This window comes from Oncorhynchus clarkii, chromosome 10, assembly GCF_045791955.1.
Source record: "Oncorhynchus clarkii lewisi isolate Uvic-CL-2024 chromosome 10, UVic_Ocla_1.0, whole genome shotgun sequence".
NCBI lineage: Eukaryota > Metazoa > Chordata > Actinopteri > Salmoniformes > Salmonidae > Oncorhynchus > Oncorhynchus clarkii.
This window is the reverse complement of record NC_092156.1, coordinates 35,435,311-35,448,715: the sequence shown is the minus strand read 5'-3', so window position 1 is coordinate 35,448,715 and position 13,405 is coordinate 35,435,311. Positions and strand designations below refer to the sequence as shown.

The following is a 13,405-nucleotide window of genomic DNA, read 5'->3' as shown; positions in this document are numbered from 1 at the left end:
CAATTCACTCGCTTATCAAGAGAACAACACCCACCAACACCCACCACTGCGACCTGTATGCTCTAGTCGGCTGGCCCTCGCTACATATTCGTCGCCAGACCCATTGGCTCCAGGTCATCTATAAGTCTATGCTAGGTAAAGCTCCGCCTTATCTCAGTTTACTGGTCACGATAACAACACCCACCCGTAGCACCCGTTCCAGCAGGTATATCTCACTGATCATCCCCAAAGCCAACACCTCTATGGCCGCCTTTCCTTCCAGTTCTCTGCTGCAAGTGACTGGAACGAATTGCAAAAATTGCTGAAGTTGGAGACTTATTTCACTCACCAACTTTATACATCACCTATCTGAGCAGTTAACCGATCGCTGCAGCTGTACATAGTCCATCTGTAAATAGCCCACCCAATCTACCTACCTCATCCTCATACTGTTTTTATTTTATTTACTTTTCTGCTCTTTTGCACACCAGTATCTCTACTTGCACATCATCATCTGCTCATTTATCACTCCAGTGTTAATCTGCTAAATTGTAATTATTCGCTCCTATGGCCTATTTATTGCCTACCTCCTCATGGCTTTTGCACACACTGTATATAGACTTTCTTTCCTTTCTACTGTGTCATTGACTTGTTTATTGTGTTATTGGCTTGTTTATTGTTTACTCCATGTGTAACTCTGTGTTGTTGCCTGTGTCACACTGCTTTGCTTTATCTTGGCCAGGTCACAGTTTTCAATGAGAACTTGTTCTCAACTAGCCTTCCTGGTTGAATAAAGGTGAAATAATAAATTTAAATGAAAACAACCCTGGTCATCCCTACTGCCTCTGATCTGGTGGACTCACTAAGCACAAATACTTAATGAGTGTCCCCCTGGCTATCAGTAAATTAAAAATGCATAAACATTATGCCGCCTGGTTTACTTAATATAAGTAATTTGAAATAATTGATACTTTTTTACTTTTGAAAGTTAAGTATATTTTAGAAATTACATTTACTTTTGATACTTTGGTATATTTAAAACCAAATACTTTTCACAGGGTGGTAAAGTGCACAGTGATGAGCTTGATGCTGCTTTCCAATAAATATCTAGGGTCTTATTCTAATGACATGATGATCAATGCCTGACTGCCGTTTGACAAATAAAAATAGTATCGCTCTTATCCATAATAATCTGATCATGTAGACTAGCCCCCCAGCATTGCCATACCAGCACTGTATCTGTGAGTTGTTGGCTATTAAGATATTTTAGCTCACATGCCAAGACCAGATTAGGCACCACTGCTATTTAATGCAACAGTTTTTGTGACAAAACAATCAGTAGGGTTGAAAATGCTATGGAAACACGAACTTTAGATTTGTATTTGGTAAATGAACATTTAAGCGAAAATGTTAAAGTTGTGTGCACTACGCCATCAGGCACTGGTTTTTATTTGGTGGAAACACCACTTTTTATTTATTTTACTTTATCTCACCTTTATTTAACCAGGTAGGCAAGTTGAGAACAAGTTCTCATTTACAATTGCGACCTGGCCACTAATGGGAATATTGGCATATTTTCTATATGCAGCTTCTAGAATATTCGCATGAAAATCAATTCGCCAACTGAATGGAAACCTACCGTTTGACTGATTTTTTAGAGAGAAATTCCTTTATATTGGCTGGTTCCTCCCACTTAAAATATTTTCCATTTGATAATACACTGCGCATGTGCAATTCGTTTGAAATATGTGGCGGGGAGATTCGTTGGCGTTGCGCAGTCAAAGCGAAGCACAGGCGAGTCCCAATGCATCACAAGTGAAATAATCCCAACAAATCGAACTGGCAAAACAATGGACAACTCAAATCACCTAATTTCGAAGATGTCGGAGAAATTGGAGAAGTAAGTTTCTAAAGAAAAAAGCCTGCTGAATGCTAACTACTGCACGTTTAGCATCCCGTCCAATACAATGCTAGCTAGCTAGAGAAGTTCACCCTCACTAGCAATTATGTTGCTAACTTGTTAGCTACTGTAGTTGTTACTAGATAACTTCTTTTTTTTTGTTAGTTACTGTAGTTGTTACTAGGTAATTAACTTTTTTGGTTTAACCTAAGTATTGAATAATTCAGTACGGCCAAATGGTTTGTAACGTAAATTTTAGCTGCTTAGCTAGCTATATACGTTAGCCAGGGAGGAAGAGGCGAAATCAGTATAAATCATATTTTTTTACACTATAGCCACATGAAGTCAAATATCCGGATAGTACTGTAAAGCTGACCAACCCACCTATTTGCCAGCATGGCCGACCCACTTGTTTACAGCTGCACTAGGATCAGACAGGCTTCCTGTGTAGCTTAACTACATCACTGCTAACCCAGCACAACTGAGTATGGCTCAGAAAACATGCGTCAATCCAGGGATAGGAAATGTGTTGTACTCCGAATTTTCCCATTTATCCCAACTGTGTCATTTGGGAAGATTGAACGACTGCTAGTTTATTCTCGAAAACTGACCTCGTTGTCCTCATTATAGGTAGAAGCCACAGCAGCCGTTTTGGATCATTTGTTGTTCAACACCAGGTGCCTTTCCTTAATGGCTACTGCTACTGCTAGCATGAGGACGAAAACTATAGTTTACAACAACAAAAAGTCATTACATCTTCTCTGTGTAACAGTTGGGATAATGGCACAATTCGAGTACAACACATTTCTTATTCCCGAATTGAGGTACGTTTTCCAGACTATGTCTTAATCTACAAAGAAGGCCTGTAGAAACCTAGTGCAGTTTTAAGCAAGCAGGACAGATTTGCTGGCTAAATCCATAGTAATGTGTTGGGATGTAATGTTTCAGCGACGTGCATCGGTCCCGTATTCAAACGTTTGAGATACTGCATCTGTCCGCGGACCCCGAACCGACCCAAATGTAGCATACATTGGTCAGAAAATACATTCAAATGTTACGAATCGCCGATTCACTAACCGAGGTAAAGACAGTTTAAGTTGGATATTCGACAGATTTTCGCGAATTCAAACCTCAATAGCTTTCAAACCACTTGAGCCACAGACTCCAAATAAGTATCATGCGCATTGCGCATACCATTGCACAGGTCTTATTTTCTCGATTTGGACATGAATTCGCTTTCCAAAGCTAATAAAAATGTGGAAATGTGAGCGGCATTTTGTATTCCTAGTAGAATTAGTTAGGTAGCGTAAACAAAGTAAATGTTTCTGAAATAAATGTTAGTGCATCGAATCACATCAATTCATTCTCAAATAAAACCATATCGCAATAAAACGTATTGTTCCTGTATCGGGGTCCATGTAAGTATCCAATCGTTTTTAAATGGAAAAATGCACATCCCTACTAAGGTGCTAATATTATGCTTATTTTATAGGTCATTGTCAATGGACACTGAGGAGATGGAGACATACCAGAGGTATGTGGGAGGAAGATTATCATGTTAATGTCTTCAGAACACAATTCTGAAAAATGTACACATATTACTGTGGTAGCTTTTATTGCGGGACTTTGAGTGTGGGGAAATCACCTCACTAGTCAGCCTATTATTTATTGAACATTCATATTGCACTGTACACACAGCCTTACCTATGGATTGTGGATCTATGAAATGGGGTATCACTGTCTCAGTTACACCCGCAGAACACTATTCTGAAAAGCTAAATAATGTTAGTCTAGTAGTAGTGCTTTATTTTGGGACTATGACTGGAAAATCACCTCTGATTAGTCTTAATTTATATGCATTGAACATTCATATTGCACTGTACAGCATTATCTATGGATTGTGGATACATGAAATTGAGTCAGTCTACTCAGTGACACCCACAGAACACAATTCTGAAGAGTTTACACGTATTAGTGTCGTAGCTCTTACTTTGTCTATGGGAAATCACCTCTAGTGAGCCTTTTATACGCATTGAATGAATCTTCCTCCTCAGTGGTGAAGATTTTGAAGTAAACTACACCCAGGGTAGGGGCAACAAGTCAGGTACAGACAGAAAAAGCATTGTTAAAGGCCCAGTGGAGTCAAATGTGAGTTTCCTGTGTTTTATATATATTTCCTGAGGTTGGAATAATACTGAAAAATATGATAATGCATTTTTAGAGTAATAGACCACCTGCCATTTCAGCCTGTTGTGGTGGGATGGAGTTCTGGTCTGCCTGATGATATCACCCGGCGGTAAATTAGTTAACAGACCAATAAGAAAGAGTTCTAAACCTCTCTGCCAATCGAGGCTAGGTTTCAGTTTTCCCCTCACCCAAACCAAACCCAGACTGTCCTAGCAGAATTTATTTGATATTGAGATAAAAATGGCTGTGTTGGACATTTTTTTAAGCAACAAAGATAGTGGTCCTCTGTAGCTCAGTTGGAAGAGCATGGCACTTGCAAGGCCAGGATGGTGGGTTTAATTCCTGGGACCACCAATGGGTAAAATGTATGCACGCATGGATGAAAGCATCTGCTAAATGGCTTATTATGGTTATACACTGCCGTTCAGAAGTTTGGGGTCACTTAGAAATGTCCTTGTTTTTGAAAGAAAAGCACACAAAAAAGGTTCATTTTAAAATAACATCAAATTGATCAGAAATGCATTGTAGACACTGCGAATGTTGAACATGACTAATGTAGCTACACAGGTGTACAGAGGCCCATTATCAGCAATCCTGTGTTCCAATGGTGCGTGGCTTTTTCTTTGTACCTCTGCCTAGAAGGCCAGCATCCCAGAGTCACCTCTTCACTGTTGACATTGAGACTGGTGTTTTGCGGGTACTATTTAATGAAGCTGTCAGTTGAGGACTTATGAGGTGTCTGTTTCTCAAACTAGACACTCTAATGTACTTGTCCTCGTGCTCAGTTGTGCACCGGGGCCTCCCACTCCTCTTTCTATTCTGGTTAGAGACAGTTTGCGCTGTTCTGTGAAGGGAGTAGTATACAGCGTTGTATGAGATCTTCAGTTTCTTAGCAATTTCTCGCATGGAATAGCCTTCATTTCTCAGAAGAAGAATAGACTGACGAGTTTCAAAAGAAAATGCTTAGTTTCTGGCCATTTTGAGCCTGTAATCGAACCCACAAATGCTGATGCTCCAGATACTCAACCATTGTAGAAGGCCAGTTTTATTGCTTCTTTAACATCAGCACAACAGTTTTCAGCTGTGCTAACATAATTGCAAAAGGGGTTTCTAATGATCAATTAGCCTTTTAAAATTATAAACTTGGATTAGCTAACACAACTTGCCATTGGAACACATGCCCATTATCAGCAACCATCACTCATATGTAGATATTCCATTAAAAAAATCAGCCGTTTCCAGCTACAATAGTCATTTACAACATTAACTATGTCTACCCTGCATTTTAATGGGCCAAAAATGTGCTGCTTTCAAAAACAAGGACATTTCTAAGTGACCCCAAACTTTTGAAAGGTAGTGTATGTTTTGATTTGTTTAACACTTATTTTTTTGTTATTGCTTACTACATGATTCCAAATGTGTTATTTCATACTTTTGATGTCTTCCCTATTATTCTACAATGTAAAAACTAAAAACCCTTGAATGAGTAGGTGTGTCCAAACTTTTGACTGGTACTGTATATAGATTATTTATAAAGTCAGGCACATTTAACAGTTGGACTATTGGCCTTCTTTAGACTAGTTGAGTATCTGGAGCATCAGCATTTTTAAACAGACCAACCAGTGCTCCCGCACATTGGCTAACCGGGCTATCTGCATTGTGTCCCACCACCCATCAACCCCTCTTTTATGCTACTGCTACTCTCTGTTCATCATATATGCATAGTCACTTTAACCATATCTACATGTGCATACTACCTCAATCAGCCTGACTAACCGGTGTCTGTATGTAGCCTCACTACTTTTTATAGCCTCGCTACTGTATATAGCCTGTCTTTTTACTGTTGTTTTATTTCAATACTTACCTAACACCTTTTTTGCACTATTGGTTTGAGCCTGTAAGTAAGCATTTCACTGTAAGGTCTACACCTGTCTACACTGCACGTGACAAATAAACTTTGATTTGATTATAGACCCGATTTTAAGTTGGTTTCCTCGTCTCCTCATCACTCTGCTGCTGCCTCTCCCGCATTGTTCTTAACACCAATATGCTGCTTAACTTTGCTATTATGCGCATGGCAATATAGGGAAAGGTGCCAATTCAACGGTGCACTGAAGATTGTTTCAGAACAGAGGACAGCGACTACTATCTAATGCGGGAGAAAGCGCATTGGTTTTAAAATAGTGTTATATTTGTTAGTCTTGCACAATTATTTTGACATATAACCATATATAATTTCAGTATAACATGTCTTAGAATGATTGACTGTGTGATGGCTTACGTAATGGATTAGTCACAGGTGCGAATCAGACAGGTGAGCCAGCAGCATACCACCCTGCATCCCACTGCTTAGCTTTCCTCTGAAGCTAAGCAGGGTTGTTCCTGGTTGGTCCCGGGATTGGGACATTGCCCTGTGTAGTGTTCAGTCTTTTGGATGGGACGTTAAAACGGGCGCCGTGACTCTCTGTGGTCACTAAAGATCCCATGGCACTTATCGTAAGAGTAGGGGTGTTAACCCCGGTGTCCTGGCTAAATTCCCAATCATGGCCACCTAATCATCCCCAACTTCCAATTGTCTCTTTTATCCCCCCTCTTTAACTATTCCCCAGGTCATTGATGTAAATCAGAATGTGTTTCGTCAACTTACCTGATAAAATAAGGGTAATCAAATAAAGGTGTCTTGTGCGACCAAACAATCGACCAGTGGACTAAATAGGGTCTGCCCTAAACTGGAAGTGAACATGCATTTATATATTTTTGCATTATAATTTAAAAAAGAACGCAGCATTTCGGAGGACATTTTCAGTCGTAAGAGGGAGGTAATACAATATATATATATATATTAGGGGGAAGAGAGACAATACAGTATAAGGCTTTGTAGAGGAATTTAGATTTTTTTTATTGGAATGCAATTGAGTCATTTAGCAAGTGTTCTTATCCATAGCAACTTAAAGGAGCAATTGGCGTTACGTGCCTTGCTCAAGGTTTTGCTGCAGTGCTCCAGACAATTTCCCCCCCCACTGCTTGGTAAGACAACTGAAAAATATGGCTATTTCATCTAACATAATCCAGGGAATGCATGATTGACATTTTGTTTGTCAACCTGTCAAAATAGTATCCAGAATGGTCAGATTGCTTTTTGTGCATATAAGGCGTAGGGCTATGCTACATAATTAACCGCCTGAGGAAGTGGGAACTTTTGCTAACTTTAAATACGAACCATGTAATTAATTCATCTCTAATGTCCTACAAACTTTCCAGCGCTAGGCCTGTGTTACTAGATGTAGTCACCGTAAATGTCCTGCAAAACAAGCCTTCTCAGATTGTAAGGTGGTGCCATTTTCTTAATGTTGAGAAATAAATAATATACTTCCCGAAGGCATATATGTACCTCTAACAAAAACAACAGTAGTTGTATCTCTCCCTCCCTGTGCGCACAGCACCTCGCTCACACAGCAGTGGAACAGGGACCAGCTTAGGGCATGATAAGGGCAAAATATATTGAGATTTTTATTTGCGATATAGATCAAAACACTTGGATGCACTGTTGTAATCATTGAAATGGAATGATTTATATTAGGAAGCTAGGTGGAATGCAGCATTGTTCTTGTTTGGAACAATCTTTTGACTGGATTTGACCTAACAGCATGCACATTTATAGTGAATCTAATAGCAAGGAGAAGGAACTGCGCTGCTTGATTGACAGAGGGCGGGGCTTGGTGTGTGTGTGGGAAGCAGCCTGAAGAGGAGAGGGCTGACATACGGAGTAAACTATACTGTCACATGTTGCTTGGTGGTGTTTCAAAATATTGCATGGAATTTGAATCTCTTGCTATATAGATATTACATGTCAATATTGCGATTTCAATGTAAATTCTAATTTAGCCTTCGACAGGCAGATAATTTCATAGCAGGAATCAATATGATGCACAAGGCTACTGGTGACCAAATAATGTTTTTTGAGCAAACAAACCTGTAAGAGCTTTATATAGCATAATCAACGAAAATTACAGATCAGAACCATTTTGCTTAGGTAAGAGGAAGGCAATGTCGGTAATTTATGGTATATCCTACCGGCTCTAGGCTGAGAAGTGGAAACTGGTCTTAATGACGAGATGGAAATGTCTGCACTGCAGACATTTTGTCATACATTCTTTCATACCAAGATTTTAACTGCTGCGGAGCAATGCTTTTTGTGCTGTTTTTCAACAGCTGTATCATACACGATATCCTATTATGATATAGATTACTGACTTGTCTAATTCTATTTCTTAAAAAAACAAACATTTACAAGTGTTTTCTTTCTTTTAAAGGTACATCAGGGATGGAAAAGATGCTGCCAGACAAGGAAATATGTCAAAATCATTGGAACTGTTCAAGCTGGCCCATGACATCCACCCTGGTGATAAACTTTGGAGCAGGATAAAGAAACTTCAGGAGGCTATAAAAGAGATGGCACAGCAAGGCTCAGAGAGTGAGGATGAAGATTTTGTCAATGTCAACAACAGTGGTCTAATGCTTTTCAAAGAAATGTATGACAAACTGTATGATCATCAGCAAGAGGGGGTTGCTTTTTTGTATGGTCTCCACAGAGATGGTCGTCAAGGAGGAATCCTAGCTGATGACATGGGCTTAGGGAAGACAATTCAGGTCATATCGTTTCTCTCTGGTATGTATGATGCTGACTTGGTAAAGCATACCCTGCTCATCATGCCAACCTCACTCATCAAGAACTGGATCAGGGAATTTGCCAAATGGACTCCTGGAATGAGAGTCAAAGAGTTTCATGGCACAAGCAAAGTGGAACGCAACAGGAACTTGGAGAAGATTCAAAGAAGAGGTGGTGTCATCATCACTACATACCAAATGCTGATCACTAACTGGGAACTTCTCTCGTCTTACAATGGTAGAGAATTCAAATGGGATTATGTAATCCTAGATGAGGCACACAAGATCAAAACCTCCTCAACCAAGACAGCCAAAAGTGCACATGCGATTCCTGCCAGGAATCGTGTACTTCTTACAGGCACACCTGTACAGAATAACCTGAGAGAAATGTGGGCTCTTTTTGATTTTGCTTGTCAAGGGGCACTTCTTGGTACTTCTAAAACCTTCAAAACACAGTATGAAAGTCCCATCACCCGTGCAAGAGAGAAGGATGCCACCCCAGGTGAGAAAGCCCTGGGGCTCAAGATGTCGGAGAACCTCATGGCCATCATAAATCCATACTTCCTAAGGAGGACAAAGGCAGAAGTACAGAGAAAAACACAAAACCGTGTGAAAGCCTGTGAAAAGGACCTTGAAAACGAAGTCCCAAGTAGTAGTAGTAGTAGGGGTGGTGGTGGTGGTGCAGAAATGCCGAACCTCACCAGGAAGAATGATCTAATTATCTGGACGTACCTGAGCTCAGTTCAGGAGGAAATCTACAATCAGTTCTTATCCCTAGATAACATCAAGGAGCTGCTCATGACCACCAGGTCACCGTTGGCTGAACTGAATATCCTGAAGAAATTGTGTGACCACCCAAGACTTCTCTCCGCCAGGGCTGTCGCTCAGTTAGGCCTAGAAGAAGGAACAAGTGCAAACTCTCATGATGATGAAAATGAATCTGCTGCACACAGAATCGACAACATATCTGATGAAACACTAATATCAGAATCTGGAAAGATGATGTTTCTCATTGCACTTTTGGAAAGTCTTAAGGAAGAAGGCCATCGCACACTTGTTTTCTCTCAGTCAAGGAAGATGTTGGACATTCTTGAACGGGTTCTAGTGAACAAGCGTTTCAAGATTGTGAGACTTGATGGCACAGTAACACACCTCACAGAAAGAGAGCGGCGCATCCAAATGTTCCAGACCAACAAGCAATACTCAGTCTTTCTCCTAACCACCCAAGTGGGAGGAGTTGGCATCACATTGACAGCAGCAAACCGAGTAGTTATTTTTGACCCCAGCTGGAATCCAGCCACCGATGCCCAGGCCGTTGACCGGGCCTACCGCATTGGACAAACAGAGAACGTTGTCATCTATAGACTGATCACTTGTGGCACAGTGGAGGAGAAGATCTACAGACGGCAGGTGTTCAAAGACTCCTTGATCAGACAGACCACCGGGGACAAGAAAAATCCATTCCGGTACTTCAGCAAACAAGACCTGAAAGAACTCTTCACACTACAAGACACTCGATCCTCATCAACACAGCTGCAGCTGCAGTCACTGCACTCGAGACAAAGACTCACAGATCCTAAATTGGATGAACACATCGCCCACCTTCACTCCATGGAGATGTTTGGAATATCTGATCATGACCTCATGTTCTCGCATGAAGTAGCAAACAACGAAGATGACCCTGGGGATCAGGAAGCTCACAAGTACATAGAGAACAGGGTGCAGAAAGCTCAGGAGCTGATGAAGGTGGAATCTGAGTTGCAACAGCAGTTTGCTGACAGCATTGAGTCAAACACTGAGCCGGCACATCTGCGGAAACCCCCTCAACACTATACAGTGGGGTCAACTGAGAAAAAGCCAAAGAATGAAAAACCCAGCCCCTCCTATCCTAGCCATAACCACAACTTCAACTCCCCTGTGTTGGTGGATCTTACCCATTCTGGGTCTGGTGACGAGGAAGATATCCACAATCTGAGTAACAAATTCATTGATCTAGCTGTAGATGAAAGCATTGAGATTATAGAGCCCACTTTGACATTTGCGACTGAGGAACAGTTCATAAAGAGCAACCATCTTTCTCCCATAGACACGTCTCTTGAGGTGTTGTTGGATGGTGAGCCAATTTACACTTCCGCTCAAGAGATTTTGGATGTGTCATCAGAAGCAAAGGATGATATTGTTGCCGTAGGACATCTTACCTCTGAAGTTGAACAAGACAACCAGCCAAATGGCAATGGTTCCCCACAATGGCAGAACTTGTCACTTCACCAAGACTTGACAATGGACCAGAAGATCTCACCTGTCAAATCCCAGAAGAATCAAAGACTTTCTATGCTACTACAGATGTCCAACAAGAGCCTAGAAAGTCATGCAGAAACATCCTCCAAAGTTGATGAACTTGAGTCTTTTGGAGGAAATTTCAATCTACAGTTAGAGGACAGCGCTAGTGATATGTTCCCAGAAGAGGAATCCGAGTCCATTGTGGGAAATTCAGGTTTCCAGTTAGAGATGGATGTCAGCTTCAATGCAGATGACAAGCCTTCTGTGACTGGAGATGTTGAACAGAATGGAGCAGATGTTCATGTCAATTCCCCTGTTACTGAAAACTCATTCATTACTACTTTCAAGAAAAAGAAAAGAGAAGCTTTAATTTACAATAGTGAGGAGGATGACATTGACGAAGATGAGAGGCCTCATTTGATGAACAGGAAATTGGATGAAGAATTCCATGGTATTGGTTCCTCCACACCAAAATCTGTTAAATCTGGATCCAGTTCCTTTAAAACCAGGAAAAGCTTGGGAGTGAACACCTCTGTGGCCTCAAGACGTTCCTTTGTGGATTCCGTGATTGAGCATGTAGAGGACCTTGATGAGGACATGGAAGCTGAGGTTTTACAGGTGCACACTGATGATGCAAGTGAGGAAAGTGAGGTGACTGGATCTTGTGAGGTGACTGGATTTCATGAGTCTCTCATGGAAGAGGAACCCACAGGGGAAACCTTAAACACTGAGAATGAAGAGGAAAGTGAGGAAGGTGGAAGTGAGCCAATGCATGTTGAAGAATCTGAAATGGGAGAGGAGGAAGAAAGTTCTTTGGAGGAATCTACCGGTGATCATGAACTTGTTTCTAGTGAAAGAATGGACCAATGTGCCAGTGGAAAAGATGCCACATTACAGACCGTGGAATGTGTCAACAACAGCCGTGATTCCTCAGCTATGACTGAAGAAAAGATGTATGAAAACCATGTGGAAAATGGAAAACAATCTTTCTCTGAGGGGAAACTTGATGATGCCTTGAACTTCTTTTTGAAAGCAATTGACATTAAAAGTGGTGATCCTGAAATTCAGTTAATGGCAATTAAATTGTACCGTCAGCTCGGTGAGGAAAAAAAAAAAAAGTGAAATATTTTTGAAAAGTGTGAACTCATTGCTGTCATCTACATGTACACACAATGTATCACTCACTGATAGGGGTGTCTTTTTAAAGGTGTGTCTTGTAAAACTACGTTGAAACAAATGGTTAAAATAATAGGCTAGTTAGAAATGTTTTTTGATCAATTATTTTCTTAATTGTATTTTTGCATGCTTTTGTAATGTGTATATAATTCATAAATGCAAGTAAAAAATAATGTAAAAATCTCATTTGTTTTAAAGTTTAATTGTGTAGTTTCACTGTGGAGGTTTCAATCATTACTCAGCCCATTAAATATTCAAAGGAAAATGGCATTTAGTGCTTGCTATTTTGGTTTGATGTATATGTTTTGTGATGCTAACTCTTATTACTTGAGCTCTTATGTGAGCCATATATTGTATAATGATGACAATATCACACCATAAAACAGCATATTTGGTTTCCAATAAATTAAGCAATATTAGAACGAGCAATGTCATTTTATTTATATACTAAAGTACCAGTCAAAAGTTTGAACACATCTACTCATTCCAGGAGTGTGCAAAGCTGTCATCAAGGCAAAGGGTGGCTACTTTGAAGCTACTAAAATATATTTTGATTTAACACTTTTGGTTACTATATGATTTCACATGTGTTATTTCATATTTTTGACGTCTTTTTGACGTCTTTACAAATTAACAGACTCTTGAATGAGTAGGTGTGTCCAAACTTTTGACTGGTATTGTCAACTGTGGGACCTTATATAAACAGGTGTATGCCTTTCCAAATCATGCCCAATCAATTGAATTTACCACAAGTGGACTCCAAGTTGTAGAAACATTACAAGGATGATCAATGGAAACAGGATGTACCTGAGCTCAATTCTGAGTTTCATAGCAAACCTCTGAATAGTTATGTAAATAAGGTATTTGTAAAAATGTCTAACCTGCTTTTGCTTTGTTATTATGTGTAGATTCAGGACAATGTTTTATTTAATACATTTTAAAATAAGGCTGTAACGTAAAATCACGTGGATAAAGTCAAGGGGTCTGACTACTTTCCAAATGTATTGTGTGTAGAGCAGTATTATATATATATATATATATAAAAACTATTTTTTTACCCCCAATTGTGCACCCATTGGGTCTCCCAGTTGCGGCCGGCTGCGACAGAGCCTGGACTCGAACCCAGAATCTCTAGTGGGACAGCTTAGACCACTGCGTCACTCGGGAGGCCAGCATTAGTTTATATAGGATGAGTCATGACTAGAATACAGTATA

At 40.2% G+C, this 13,405-nt stretch overlaps 1 protein-coding gene across 1 annotated transcript; it reads left to right on the top strand.

Moving 5' to 3' along the window:
* Positions 1–1,719: 1,719 nt before the first annotated feature.
* Positions 1,720–12,609, top strand: LOC139418356 (excision repair cross-complementation group 6-like). The gene is made up of 3 exons (XM_071167747.1): positions 1,720–1,879; positions 3,372–3,413; positions 8,380–12,609. The coding sequence occupies exons 1-3, from the start codon at positions 1,830–1,832 to the stop codon at positions 12,134–12,136; spliced, it is 3,849 nt and encodes a 1,282-aa protein (XP_071023848.1). The 5' UTR covers positions 1,720–1,829; the 3' UTR covers positions 12,137–12,609.
* Positions 12,610–13,405: the final 796 nt, after the last annotated feature.

Excerpts from the sequence above, each read along its gene's own strand:
- LOC139418356 (XM_071167747.1), top strand. The coding sequence starts at position 1,830 with ATGGACAACTCAAATCACCTAATTTCGAAGATGTCGGAGAAATTGGAG. Across the intron at positions 1,880-3,371 it reads ATGTCGGAGAAATTGGAGAA|GTCATTGTCAATGGACACTG; the intron begins GTAAGTTTCTAA and ends CTTATTTTATAG. Across the intron at positions 3,414-8,379 it reads GAGATGGAGACATACCAGAG|GTACATCAGGGATGGAAAAG; the intron begins GTATGTGGGAGG and ends TTTCTTTTAAAG.